Source organism: Suricata suricatta, chromosome 14, assembly GCF_006229205.1.
Source record: "Suricata suricatta isolate VVHF042 chromosome 14, meerkat_22Aug2017_6uvM2_HiC, whole genome shotgun sequence".
Lineage (NCBI taxonomy): Eukaryota > Metazoa > Chordata > Mammalia > Carnivora > Herpestidae > Suricata > Suricata suricatta.
The window spans coordinates 81,924,724-81,940,178 of record NC_043713.1 but is presented as its reverse complement, the minus strand read 5'-3'; the positions used below and the strand labels follow the sequence as shown (position 1 = coordinate 81,940,178).

At 37.5% G+C, this 15,455-nt stretch overlaps 1 protein-coding gene across 4 annotated transcripts in view; it reads left to right on the top strand.

Annotated features, from left to right (window-relative positions):
* IFT81 (intraflagellar transport 81) overlaps window positions 1-15,455 on the top strand; it is an 84,657-nt gene that overhangs the window by 35,178 nt on the left and 34,024 nt on the right. For all 4 annotated transcript variants that reach the window (XR_003902495.1, XM_029922042.1, XM_029922039.1 and 1 more), the window contains exon 12: window positions 12,715-12,864. Coding sequence is in view for 3 of the 4 variants with exons in the window: in XM_029922042.1 (XP_029777902.1) it covers window positions 12,715-12,864 (150 nt within the window). In the remaining variant the exon portion in view is untranslated. The remainder of the gene's footprint in view (window positions 1-12,714; window positions 12,865-15,455) is intronic.

Genomic DNA, 15,455 nt, shown 5'->3' with positions numbered 1-15,455 from the left:
AGGCTCTGTGCTGACAGCTCAGAGCCTGGAGCCTGTCTTCAGATTCTGTGTCTCCCTCTCTCTCTGCCCCTCCTCTGCTCACAATGTCTTTCTCTGTCTCTCAAAAATAAATAAAACATTTAAAAAAATTTTTAATGTTTACACAGAATTATCTAAACTTCTGCAGGATTCAGTGTGAGAAGAAATAGAAAAACATAGTGTTATACCATAGTATGGTCAGACCTCTGACTCTGAGTTGTCAATGAATTAACATTGCTGTGGTCAATATGTTTTTAAAGATAACATAATAAACTTAACTAGGTAGCATGTCTTCCAGAATATATACCGTTACTGTTTCCCCGGCTCAGAGCCCATGGCCCTGAAATGTGCACTCTGTTTCTGTGTGTTGTAACAAAACACACGTAAGATCACTTGTTCAGTTTCTGCTCCCCCGAGAAAGCAGTGAGCTCCGCAGCGGCAGGGGCATAGCTCTTGTTCACCATCTTGTACTCAGTACCTGGCACATGACAGGCACTTGGTAAATGTGTGGAAACCTGGAAGTATAGAATGTAACCTAGATGTGTGTAGGTATTTTATCAGAGAAGTGATAATATTAAAAATATCTTGGCCCTTTTTAGTAGGCTACAGTTGATAAGAAAAATTATATTAACTCTTCAACCTAACTGTAGTTGCATATTTCATTGTATAGATGCTTCAATGTATAGATTCATTATTTTTGGATACCTGACCACAAACCTAAATTTTCCATTTAATTTGGTAGCCTCTGTTAATTCTTCGGTAAGTACAGTTTTGCTATTTCTTTCTTTGTTCTTCCATTAAGAGAGAGACTCCGATGAGCAAAGAAAGAGCCTGTGCCTCTTGTAATAGTCCCACATAGCTACTGATCCTTATTGTCTTAGCACCTTCAAGTATCTGAATCTCTGCTTTAATTGTTTGAAAAAGCAAACAAAAAATCAGCCCCAGTGATGCAGTGCTGGTCCCTTTCCTAGAGCTGTCATTCAAATGATTGCCTGCCTTTGGGGTCTGAACTTTTTTAAAGCGACAAATGAACCTCTGGTTAAGGTTCCACCAGCACTTCATGCATTGAAAGGTCACTCCTGGTTGATGGTGTGTGAGTATAGAACCCATTGTGTTTTATTCCCTAACCATTACGAGAAGCTCACCTGTTTTGTAGTTATGACTGCTTTAAAAATGTGCTTGGTCAAATATCGTTTATGAGAAGCTTTAGAAAGATCCAACCAATTCATTCTACAGCTACCGATAGAAATCCTAGAGCTAAATTGCAAAGATTATGAAATCTTCTTTAAATACTTCAAAGAGAAGCACAGTGAAGATAAGGGAATCCTGGCAAGGTTTGCTGCAGCTGTCAGATCCCGAAAAATTAGGAATCAAATTTTGACACTTGTAATTGAATCATCCACCCTTCTAAGTGAGCCCAGGCAAACCTGGGATATTTTTAGAACCTTTCAAATCACATCACACTCTTTAGAGTTCACAGCAGGACCCGAGGCCCCCAAATTTTTCAAGAGATGGAACAAAACAGAATCAAGTAAATTTGGCTCACTCTGCTATAATAGAAATACTATGTTTATGCATGCAATCTAGGTAATGCCACAGTTTCAACTCAAAATTTGAAAACTCTTCATAGAAAAAAAATTTGAGAGTTAACTGCTTGGACAGCCGTTGAAAAATCCTTTATCTCTAATACAATAACAGCTGTGTGGTGGTGATTTGATTTATAATAGAAGCATAGAGACCTTGGGTGGTGTGATTAACTGTGTCTCACAGACGGATGTTCCTGGGCCACAAATCTCATTCAAGACGGATTTCAACCCGCATGTATTATATTGCTTCTTACAGACTCTCTCAAGAGACTTAGCAGTTAACCACTCACCACCATTCGTAGGTGATTACATTGCTTACGGTTGGCTTGGTGAGATTTTCTAATTTAAAGTTAAAAACGTAATACTAACAGGTTGGAAAAGGTTAGAATGGTATTTGTATATGTGTCTGAGACCAGACTTCAGGGAGTCCAAATGACTTATTGGAGCATAACTTGAAAAGACGACCTCTTTGCGTTTTCTACAACGTGAATTCAGCCGGAAGACACGGACAAATAGGTGAAACATCGTGACCACAGGGCATCTTCATGCTCCTCTTGAACAGCCGGTGTTACTCCTCTGACACCTCTCTTGGGCTTGAAAATCATTTGATGAAATAACTGACAAAGATGTGATTTAATTAAGAAATGGAAAATAGCATGCATATTGGACTAACAGGATTTGAGAAAGAAAGCATTCATTCTAGTCCAATTTTTTTAACTTGCTGAACTTGGGTGAGTTATATGAATTTCTCCATAGGTTTCTTTCTGTGTAAAAGGGAAATTGTGCTTTTTCAAAAAATAGATCTTTGAGGTTCTTGACAGTATATTTATGACAGGGCTATCTTGTAACGTCCTCACAGCTAATTACCATGCAGGTAGTTTTTGTGCCAGATACCGAGGTGGGGCATTTGCTGCAGGAGCAGAGATTCTCGTTTCTGCGTAAATATCCAGAATCCTGCCTGGAGTCTAATAATGCTTTCGGATTCCAAATAAGCTTGAAAAGCATTTGGAAATGGTTACATACTTAAGGAAATAAGCTGCTTTGTTCATTTAAAAAGCTAGCTCAGGTTTTGATCATTACTGTTAAAGGTTCTAAAACATATTAAGTGGATAAAAAGAGAAAGAACATCTGGCAAATTCCATTTTGATCACAAAGGAGTAAAATGAGTCCTGGAGCTAGAAGCTAGCACTATAGAGCATTAATCTTATTGCTCTCGCATTTAGAATGATGGCCGCTCTTTCATAAATGACAAAGTAAAGTTACAAATGTGTGTTGGTCCAAATGACTAGTAATAGCTGCTATAATGGGCCTTCGTGCACAATGGAAAGCCTTGTAGTTCACTTTGATGACAAATTTGCTTGATTGACCTGCGATAGTGCACTATAGAAAGCTTTTCCTTAATGTTCCAAGGACTTGTTGCTTATCTCCTAGGCCAGAGTCCCTTTAAAAATTATTTTTAAGGGCCACCTGTGTGGCTCAGCTGGTTAAGTGTCTGACTTCGGCACAGGTCATGATCTCACGTTCGTGGGTTCGACCCCCAACGTTCGTGGTTCGAGCGCCGTGTCAGGCTCTGTGCTGACAGCTAGCTGAGAGCCTGGAGCCTGCTTCAGATTTTCTGTCTCCCTCTCTTTCTCTCTGCCCCTCCCCCACTCATGTTCTGTTTCTGTCTCAATAATAAACATTAAAAAATTTAAAAATATTAAAAATTTTAAAAATATTTTTAAACTAAAATATTTTTGAAATTAAGTATTTTAAGAAAGAAACCTCAGAGAATTCACTCATATCTCTACTTGTCCAATACAATGGCTATATTTCTTTTTTTAAATTTTTTAAGGTTTATTTATTTTTGAGAGAGACAGAGCAGGAGCAGGGTAGGGGAGAAGTAACAGAGAGGGAGATGCAGAATCTGAAACAGGCTCCAGGCTCTGAACTGTCAGCACAGAGTCTGATGCAGGACTTGAACTCATGGACTGCAAGATCATGACCCGAGCCAAAGTTGGACACTTAACTGACTGAGACACCCAGGAACCCCATAATTGCGATTTTTATTTCTTAATTCTCTCCCGGTCGTGGTGTGTGTGTGTGTGTGTGTGTGTGTGTGTATACTCAGAATATAGATTTGTAATTGCTTGCAGTAGTGATTCTTCTGTTTTAATTCTAAAGAATATCTATCACACTTAGATTTTTACTTTTCTACTTATTCTAATTAGTTGACATGTCTTTATTTCTTTACTATTTAGAAGAAACACTAATCGTCTCATTTTCTAGGTGCTCCTTAACTGTATTCAAACAGAATGATCTATTATTAATCATTATTCAATTTTTATAGAATTTTGGTATATTTTCTAGATCTTATTTAAAAACTACCAAGTTTTATTTTAGACAAATAATCTTTCATTTTACAATGGAAATACTGTATGTTTTGATCCTCAGAGGTTATAAAAACCCTTTACACAATAATAAGGTATTTTCAATAATTGGCTTCTAAATAGTGCCAGTTAAGGTTATTAATAATTACAGATATTTAGGTCCATAACTTATTTTATTAAACTGTTATGGCATAAGTAATTATAACAGTGATAGCTCCTGCCTATTGAATGCTACACTAGGCATTGTGTTAATTGCCTTATGCACATTTTCATATCACTCTAAGTATTGTTACCTTCTTTTTTCTCCCAGTGGGATTAATTGATACATAAAGCCAAAAATATAATTGCCCAAGGTCAGTAAGTAATGGAGCCAGAATTTGAAATTACATTTCTCTGACTCCAAAGCCCATGATCTTGACAAGTCTCTGAACTTCTTGTAGTGCTCCTGGGACCTTTAATGATTAAGTTCTAAATAAAATTATTTGTGACATGTTTGCTCATATAAATTATTACAACACAGAATTATGAGTAAATTTAAATTTTAATCCTCAAAGTCTATTCAAAATAAAATCTACCAGCAGTTAGGTTTTTGTTGGTGATGGGCATTTTTTGAGGTGGGTTGTACTTTTAATTTAATTACACTTTTTTAGGTTGATACAAATATGTAGTTTAAAAAGTAAAACAGTAATCTAGAACTCATAATGAAAATAATGATCCTCTTTCACACTCTCAAGTCCTCCTTCCATGAGGCAACCACTCTTTTTTTTTAATATAATTTATTGTCAAATTGGTATCCATACAACACCCAGTGCTCATCCCAACAAGTGCCCTCCTCAGTGCCATGACCCATTTTCCCCTCTCTCCCAACCCCCATCAACCTTCAGCTTGTTCTCAGTATTCAAGAGTCTCTTATGGTTTGCCTCCTTCCCTCTCTGTAACTATTTCTTTTTTCTTTTCTTTTACCCCTTCCACTTCCCCATGGTCTTCTGTTAAGTTTCTTAAGATCCACATATTAGTGAAAACATATGGTCTCTGTCTTTCTCTGCCTGACTTATTTCACTTAATACCCTCCAGTTCCATCCACGTTGCTGCAAATGGCCAGATTTCATTCTTTCTCCTTGCCAAGTAGTACTCCACTGTATTTATAAGTTTTTTTTAATGTTTTTTATTTATTTTTGAGAGACAGAGAGAGACAGCGTGAGCAGGGGAGGGCAGAGAGAGAGGGAGACACAGAATCTGAAGCAGGCTCCAGGCTCTGAGCCAGCTGTCAGCACAGAGCCCAACGTGGGGCTCAAAACCATGAACCGTGAGATCATGACCTGAGCCAAAGCCGGAAGCTCAACCGACTGAGCCACCCAGGCGCCCCAGTTTTTCCATTGTATTTATAAACCACATGTTCTTGATCCATTCGTCAGTTGATGGACATTTAGGCTCTTTCCATTATTTGGCTATTGTTGAAAGTGCTGCTCTAAACACTGGGGTACATGTGCCCCTGTGCATCAGCACTCCTGTATCCCTTGGGTAAATTTCTAGCAGTGCCATTGCTGTGTCATAGGGAAGTTCTATTGTTAATTATCTGAGGAACCTCCACACTGTTTTCCAGAGCAGCTGCACCAGTTTGCATTCCCTCCAACAGTGCAAGAGAGTTCCCATTTCTCCACATCCTCACTAGCATCTATAGTCTTCTGATTTGTTCATTTTAGCCACTCTGACCAGTGTGAGGTGGTATCTCCGTGTGGTTTTTATTTGTATTGCCTTGATGATGAGTGATGTTGAGCATTGTTTCATGTGTCCGTTGGACATCTGGATGTCTTCTTTGGAGAAGTGTTTATTCATGTCTCCTGCCCATTTCTTCACTGGGTTATTTGTTTTTCAGATGTGGGGTTTGGTGAGTTCTTTATAGATTTTGGATACTAGCCCTTTATTCGATATGTCATTTGCAAATATCTTTTCCCATTCTGTGGGTGAGGCAACCGCTCTTAATGCCTTTGGTTGTCTCTTCTAGTATTTACTTCTACATTTCTAAATAACATGTTTATACTGAAATTTTAAAACTTTTTTCAATTGTTGACATACTACCTTAGGAAATAAGAATTTAGCCTACACTCCCATCCCCTGTCTACTCCCATACCCATCCTTTCTTCATTAGAGCCTCCCAATGTAATTATAGTTTTTGGTTAAATCATGTAGTATATTAATTGTGATGATTGTAAAACCATAGTTTACAGCTGAGCTACATAGTATTTATTATGATTACATATCCTTTCTTGTACACTTTTTAAAAAATTAATACCTCTTTGTTTTTGTTTGGGTAGTTATTAAATGTACCTATCACCCACTCAACTCCAGACTTTCTGATAGAACTAACCTATTTATCTTAATATGGCATATTAATTATATTTTGTAAACCTTAAGTTTATTCTTTCTGGAGTCCAATTTTTTGCTTTTGCAGTGTTTCTGTCAAAATTCTTATGTATGTCTCCCATGGCTGTCTGTGAACAGTTTCTCCAGGACAGTGTTTCTTACCTTCTCACCTTCATAACGTGACCCTTAATGTCTAGGCTTGCTGTAAACTGTAAATTCACTGTAAACTGTAATCTGGGGCTTTGTAGTCATCATCCTGGAAATTTCTTTAACAATACTCTTGTTTTGGATTCCCTACTTCCCCCATTCCAAGTCTTCTCTTTCTTGTTTTATTTCCTTGTTGTAATAGAGAATGTTCCTGAAAAGGGGGTACTTGAGAATATTGCTTGTTTGAAACTCCTTATTCCATCTTTATATACATGATTGACAGTTTGACTGAATGATAAATTCCAGTTGAATATTTTTTTCCCTGAGAATTTTGAAGGCATTGTTCTGTTGTCTTCTAGTATTTATTGTTGCTATCTGAAGCTATTTTGATTACCTGCCCTTTGATGTGACCTTTTATTGTTATGATTGTTGTTATTTTACCTCTTCTTGAAACTTTTGGAATTCTCTCTCTACCTCTGATTGTCTAAATTTTTAAGATTATGAACTTAAATGTAACTCTTTCTACTTTCATTGAGCTGGACATTCTCCTGGCCATTTTAATTTAGAATCTTATTTTATATCCTTCAGTTCTGGGAAATTGTCTTGTATTATTTCCACTCTTTAAAAAAAGTTCTTGTTCAAGGTGTCTGGGTGGCTCAGTTAGTTAAGCATCTGATTTTAGCTCAGGTCATGATCTCATGGTTTGTGGGTTTGGGCCCCATGTTGGGCTCTGTGCTGACAGCTCAGAGCCCGGAGCCTGCTTCAGATTCTGTGTTTCCTTGTCTCTCTGCCCCTACTCTGCTTGTGCTCTGTCAAAAATAAACATTAAAAAACATTTTTTAAAAATTCTGTTTTAGAACTCATTAGTTACATATGGGGTCTTCTATACTGATTCTTTAATGTTAACTTTTCAAAAGGTTTAACTTTAAAAAATGTTAAGAGTAGGTGATGATATATGTGTGTTGTATTATATATGTGAAGAGTAAAGAATAATAAGATCATAAACATATATACACTTTACAGTCAGCTTAAAAAAAGAATGTGGGGCGCCTGGGTAGCTCTGTCAGTTAAGCATCCGACTTTGGCTCAGGTCATGATCTCATGGTTCGTGGGTTCGAGCCCCGCGTCAGGCTCTGTGCTGACAGCTAGCTCAGACAGAGCCTGGAGCCTGTCTTTGGATTCTGTATCTCCCTCTCTCTCTGACCCTCCCCTGCTCATACTGTCTCTCTCTCTCTCAAAAATAAATAAAATATGAAAGAAAGAAGGAAAGAAAGAAAGAAAAAGAAGAAAGGGAAGGGAACTCAAGGGAAGGGAGGGGAGGGGAGGGAAGGGAACGGAAGGGAACGGAAGGGAACGAAAGGGAAGGGATTCATTGTGGCTTATTTTCCAATTTTTTGCTTTTGCAGTGTTTCTGTCAAAATTCTTATGTATGTCTCCCATGGCTGTCTGTGAACAGTTTCTCCAGGACAGTGTTTCTTACCTTCTCACCTTCACAACATGACCCTTAAAAAATGTTGATCGTTGTTTAGTATACTGAGGTAAAAGCACAAAGCTGCTTATCGCTGAGGGTGACTGGGTTGGGAGGTTTTTTTTTTTATAATATCTTACCAGCTGCTGCAAAATCTGTGTGGGTAAATGCCTTGGCGCACACTTAATAGTTGTGCCACCTGACTGCAGTGAAGCACAGAGCATGCCCCACTTACGAAGCCCACTCCAGAGCTGGCGGTACCATTCACAGAGTTGTCTGAAGACCAGTTCTAGTCCAGAAACTGTTAGTACTAACCCATGGCCATGTAAGTTGAGCAGAAACATTTAGAAGCTTTTATACTAATGTGATATTTTTATTATTTTAGAAAAGTGTCCACTCCAAAAATGATTAGAAATTGAACAAACTGCTCCATCACCATGGATAAATTTAAAAGCCCGCCATTCGTTGGAGTGGAGCTGGTGGGGCGTAGGGTGAATACAATGTCAACTTAAGTAGATATGAAATGATTTCCAAACTGTTCTAAATTAGAAATCCCCCACTCCCAGTGGTGTACAGGGATCCCACTTCCTCCTCATCTTCACCAACCCTTAGTGTTGAAGGACTTATTTTTGCTAATTGGGTGGATGTTAAAATAGTATATTAATGTGATTTTAATTTGTATGACTGATTTGATTACTAATGAGACTGAGAATCTTTTAGTATGTTTATTGGCTGTCTTGCCTTTCTCTTCTGCTAAATGCCTCTTCAAGTATTTTATCCATTTTTCTACTGGATTTACTTATCTTTAATTTACTGATTTATAGGTTTAATTTATATATTTTGGATACAAATCCTTTATTGGTTTAATGTGTTACAAATATGCTCTCCAACTTGTGATTTATAGCCTTAATCTCTTAATATATATTTTGATGAATGAAAGTTCTTGATTTTAGCCAAGTTTATTGATCGTCTATTTTCAGCTTGTGCATTTTGTGTCTTGTTTAAGAAATTCTTTCCTGTGGTGCCTGGGTGGCTCAGTTGGCTGAGTGTCTGACTCTTGACTTCGGCTCAGGTCATGATCCCAGGGTCATGGTATTGAGCCCTGTGTCAGGCTCCACGCTGTCTGTGCTATCTTCCCTGAGTGGGGAGCCTGGAGCCTGCTTAAAATATTCTCTCTCTCTCTCTCTCCCCGCCCTCCACCTACCCACCTGCACACATGCATGCTCTCGCTCTATATTTATATATTTTTAAAAACCTTTCCTATCTCAAAATTATAGTGATATTTTCCTATATTCTAAAAGAATTTTAGTTTCGTCTTTCACATTTAAGTCTGTAATCCAGTTGGAATGGGTTTTTATATGTTATGAAGTAAAGGGTCCATTAGTTGAAAATCCATTCTTTTCCCTTCGATTTTCCACAGCAGCAGTCTACATAAACAAAATCCCTTTGAAGTTTTAATAATTTAAAAAATATATGGAGAGTTTCTGAGACCAAAACACTTGAGAATCACTGTTACGATCCACAAGAAAGAGTTAAAAGCTCCAATAAAAAAGTGGGCCAAAGACAGGCAAATCGTTTTTTAGTCCCCACAGATGAATAATGAACATGACAAAAAAATGAATTTCCTTAATAAAGGAATACAGATAAAAAGTAAAATATCATTTTCATTATCAAATTGATAATTATTAAAAGTACTATAAATAGCCTTTGAAGGGCAGTTTGGCAAAATCTATCAAAGCCCTATTTTCTTCTGACCATTTCTAAAAATATGTTCTATAGAAATTAAGAATGTGTCTGAAGATTTAGCTTCAATATATTCATCCTGGTTTTTTGTGATAATTTGAAAATTAAGAAATAATCTAGAATCCAAATGATAGTGAGAAGAAACTTCCAATGGAAGAAAAAGATGGATAATATATTCTCTTTCCTCTAATTCATCCAGCATCTCTTAGAATGCTTTACTGGCCACCGATTGCTTAATTGTGCATAGCCATCATGAACCTGGCCCTGACTACCTTTCCCTTAGGTAGTTTGTCCTGTGAATGTCAAATAATAACCAATCAGCATGGAGCACATTGACTAATTGGTGGGTTTGTTCTTCCACCAAAAATATTTGTAGCTTTTCGCTTTTTTTAAAATAATTCTGGAGCACATCAAGATAAAGAAGGGAAAAATTGGCCTAGATAATACAAAAGATAGCAGATGAATAGGGTTGATTTCATTTTGGGCACTTTGCCCAGGACACTCTTAATAGAATATATAGTTACTCCAGGGAATCTGAGTCTGTGGTTATGGCAGGCTCGCACATTTATTCTTTAAAAGGAAAAGTTGCAAGTTATTGGACTCTAGATACATTGGTATGACTTAAATTTTTAAACCATTCCTGTAATTCAGCCATTGATAATTTGCTGTGTGTGGGCTGGATTCCTTACCATTAAAACTAACTTAATCATGGATAGAAAAATATTTTGAACTTCCTTCCTCTAAAACACAGTGGGTTCTTCATTTCTTTCAGAGTTTAAGTCAAGTCTAAACTAGGAATTAGAAGGTTATTTTTTAAAGTATATTTATTCTGAGAGAGAGAGAGAGTGTGTGTATGTGTGTGTGTGTGAGAGAGAGAGAGAGCAAGAGTGGGGTGTGGGGGGGCAGTGGACAGAGAGAGAATCCCAAGCAGGCTCCTCGCTGACAGTGCAGCCAATGTGGGGCTCAAACTCAAACTGTAAAATCATGATCTGAGCCAAGATCAAGAGTTGAGACACCTAACCAACTGAGTCACCCAGGTGCCTTTAGAAGGTTACATTTTAGTGAAGAATTTTTAATCTTACGTTTTTAGGACTTTCTTTGTGTACTGAAATATCAATCAAGTCTTTAAAGAAAAGACCACCTAAATTTTAGAAATGTTGTGCTTCCCTATTTTATACCTTAGAATTTAGGATTATTGCCCTCAGGGCACATGGGTGGCCCAGTTAAGAGGCTGACTTCTGCTCAGATCATGATCTCAGAGTTTGTGCTGACAGCTCAGAGCCTGGAGCCTGCTTCAGATTCTGTGTGTGTGTCTCTCTCTGCCCCTCCTCTGCGCACACTCTCTTTATCTCTCAAAAATAAATAAACATTAAAAAATTAAATTAAAAAATAGAATTATTGCCCTCATGTTTAGCCTTATAAATTAGAAGGAAAAAATACCAACATGGTAGTGGAGGTTAGTATGATAGTAGAGTAGGATAATGGCTTTGAGTGAATTTTTCCTCTTTTCACTTTTCCAAAATTTCAGTGATATATTCATGACTTTTATTATTTATGAAATTACTTATACTCTCAAGTTAGCCTTTAAAAGGACTGGGTATTAAAAAAGCTAATATTCTCAAAGAATTATCTTTTATTAGATTAAATGGAAGCTTACTTTTGTATTGAAGTAATGTGCTTAAATATAACAGGCCAAATTCTTAGTTGTAATTTTTCAAAAAATATAGTTAATAAAAGGATAAAGCAGGAAAAAAATTATTTTATGTAGTAAGAGAATCTGAAAATTATTAGTATAATGGTACATAAGAGGAAGTAATTTTTTTTTAAGAATTATGTTCTATTTCAGAAATACCAGAAATTTCTCACATTTGCTTCTGGCATTTGCTTCTTATATCAAGCAATACTTTTAATGAGCCAGAATCTTTCCACCTGCTGTTTCCTCTACCTGGAATGCTCTCCTTTGCCTCTTCCTCCTTCCTCTAACACATTCTTACATCTTCAGTCTTGGCCCACATGTAATTATTTTGAGAAGCTTGCCATCCTCCACCTCCCCCTAAATCCCAATGCCCACCTTTTCTGCCTTCATCCCAACAGGTTAAACCTCTGTTATTTATTCTCAGGACACCTTTACTTCTTCACGACGTTCACCATGGTTGTAAATACCAGTTCAATGTTAGTTTTCGCCACTACTTCCTTACGCTTGGTGAGGATGGGACTTCTGAGTATCTTGTTTAGAGTTGTGTTCTCAGTATCTGGCACAGTGCCTAATACATAATAGTTAGTAAATAGAGCTTATCAAATGAATCCCTTTAATTTCTATTCATTTTCATTTACTTTTTCCAAACTATAATTGGTATTACTTAATAATGGGGTCTTTCCTTTAGAGTAGCTATAACTTTATATCATTGGTATGTAAATAGCTGAATTAAGCAACTGTAAATTCCCACTAACCTGGAATATTCTTAGCTTTTTAAGGTTTGGGATGAGCTTCATTCCATTGTCTTAGATGCTTCTTAGCGTATTTGGTCACAGTGTATTTCTTAAATGATAAATAGTAGCTACAGGTTTTGACTGTTCTAATTGGGCATATTAATCTCAGTAGATGCAATACAACCAAAATAGTACATTATGCAAGAGATATCATAGTAAGATCACAGCCAGAATTGGTTTCCTACTTTTTTTCCTCCTCCTTCTCCTCCTCCTCCTCCTCCTCCTCCTTTTTTAACCTTTTTACTTCAATAGGGTTGAGTTTCTGGTTTTTAAACCCTTATTTGTAAAGCCTCAAATGAACACCTTTTACATAAGGATTTACAACATTTAGATGGGTCCAAAAATTAAAACCTACACAAAATATTTTAATTGAGCAGTTAGTCTTTCCAAGTTTTCTAATGAAACTAAGTTATTATATACTTGTGACACAGATGTTGGACAGTAGGAAATAAAATGTTTCTAATACATTGAAGTTAATATATTTAGCAACAACTTTTCTATTCATGTTTTGTATTGTGTTCTTTTATAGTTCAAAAGATATGTCAGTAAACTTCGAAGCAAGAGTACAGTTTTCAAAAAGAAGCATCAAATAATAGCTGAATTTAAAGCTGAATTCGGTCTCTTGCAGAGGACAGAAGAACTTCTTAAGCAACGTCATGAAAATATTCAACATCAGCTGGTAATATAATATTATCTTGGGGTGCTAGAGATAAAATGCCAGGAGGCTTATAGGTTATAGCTATACACTGAGGTCATTGTTTTTACTGAGTACATCATAAAATTATTAATTTCCTCTGATTAATTACAAAATGTCATATAAGCTCATTCATTGTTTTAGTGTAACAGTAAGCACTAACTTTTTCATGTGTGCTGACATTGGGGCAATTAATAGATGCTGAATTCCAAATACATTTTTCTTTTGGTTAGCTAGTTAATATGAGGAAAATTATCATACCAAGAGAGTGACTGTAAAATATTTATTTATCATAGCCTGCTGGGCAGAAGTTTCTAAGCAGCCACTGGCATGGAGCTTTGGAAAGAAATTGCTAGCGAAGGCACCGTATGGAAGTTTGCCTGCAGGCTTGTTCCTTATGTATTTGTGCCTCAAGTGTCAGAAGAGAGTTAAACCCAGACGAGTCTCTCTAACAGCAAAGCTATTCTAATTACGGATGTCAGTTCCTCAGAGTTTTTTGATTTGAGTTTTTTTTTCCTTTCACCCATGGGGAAATTATTTCATCAGGTTGTGGGTTTACTAGCTAGCAATTATCTGGTGGAGGTAAAGGAAGTTTCAACCAGTCATGGTTAAGCTGGCAATATGAACTTTCCGTCTCATGCTGTTAAATGTTGTTTGCTTCTAGGCAACTTAAGATAGAAAATTTACTGTGCATCAGATACGGATTTTAATGACACTACTTCCCAAATTATAAGTAGTAAATTGTGTTTCTGTTCACTTCAAAATATTTTTAAATTTCCATTATGATTTCTTTGATCTATGGATTATTGCTTAAAACTAAATATTTTCTAGTTACCTGTCTGTTATTGATTTCTACTTTATTTCCACTGTGACCAGAGAACGTTCTGTGTGATTTGAGCCCTTTGAGATTTGTTGGGTGTTGCATTATGATCCAGCAAATAGTCTATTTTGGTAATTGTGCCAGCGCAGTTGAGGAGAATGTGTATTCTCCTGCTTGTTGGGAATGGTGTTCTCTGTGTGTCAGTTCAGTCAAGTGTGTTAACCATGACAGTCAAATCTTCCGTATTCCTACTGATATTTTTGTCTTCTTGTCCCATTAGTTATTGAGAGAGGTGTGTTAAAATCTCTATGGTTATTGCTTTGTCCGCTTTCCTTTAAATCCATCAGTTTTTTTTTTCTTAAGTTGGGTTCCTTAGAAATAAGAGCCTGAGAAGGGAATACTCTGTACAAGTGATTTATGGAGGGAGGGAGGGCTTTCAGAAGAAGGGGAGGGAGGAAAGCAGATAGGGCAGCAGAAAAGAGCCAAACAAGGATGTAGTCCTGACTAGACAGCTTCATTTTGATTCTGTGAGGAGCTTTGGAGCATAAATTGCAGCATGAAGTTGATTCCATTTTGAGGCAAGGGGGCTGGCCTTTTATACTCCCATGTCAGTCAGTCATTGGCTGTGGCAGGGTGTAACCCCCTAGCCCAGTGAGGCGGCACTCTGGAGAAGGGGCACCTGGGAAACTTTAGTGTCAGTAACTCTCATGGCAGCTTGAGAACAAGGTCTGAGTGAGGCACCAGCAACATCTGTTACAATCCACCCTTTGCTGTGTTGGGATCTGCCTGTTTTTTCATGTTAAACTCACTCCATTTAGGTATAGCTTCTACAGGATTCTTACTGGTCACAATTTCTAGGAAAATTTGTGAGAGGAGGGTTAATCAGACAAATGAAAACTCCTACTGCTACATTTGGTCCCAAGGACATAGTAAAGTCGTCTCCTTCCTTTACCATCCATTCTAGATTTCTCTCATGTTTGGCTAGCACCTCCACTGGCCTAAATGACTTACTTGGTGGAATGATCCAGTCCTTCATCGTTTTTTTGTTTTGTTTTGTGTTTTTTGGTTTTTTTTTAAATAGTTTTTTGTCAAATTGGTTTCCATATAACACCCAGTGCTCTTCCCCATAAGTGCCCTCCTCCATCACCACCACCTCTTTCCCCCTCCCCCTTCCCCTTCAACCCTCAGTTTGTTTTCAGTATTCAATAGTCTCTCTAGTTTTGTGTCCCTCCCTCTCCCCAACTCTCTACCCTCTTCCCCTCCCCCTGGTTCTCCATTAGGTTTCTCCTCTTCTCCTGGTAGACCTATGAGTGCAAACATATGGTATCTGTCCTTCTCTGCCTGACTTATTTCGCTTAGCATGACACCCTCGAGGTCCATCCACTTTGCTACAAATGGCCTTATTTCATTCTTTCTCATTGCCATGTAGTACTCCATTGTGTATATATACCACATCTTCTTGATCCGCTCATCAGGTGATGGACATTTAGACTCTTTCCATGTTTTGGCTATTGTTGACATTGCTGCTATGAACATTGGGGTACATGTGCTCCTGTGCATCAGCACTTCTGTATCCCTTGGGTAAATCCCTAGCAGTCCTATTGCTGGGTCATAAGGGAGTTCTACGGATAGTTTTTTGAGGAACCTCCACACTGTTTTCCAGAGCGGTTGCACCAGTTTACATTCCCACCAACAGTGTAGGAGGGTGCCCATCTCTCCACACCCTCGCCAGCATCTATAGACTCTTGATTTGTTC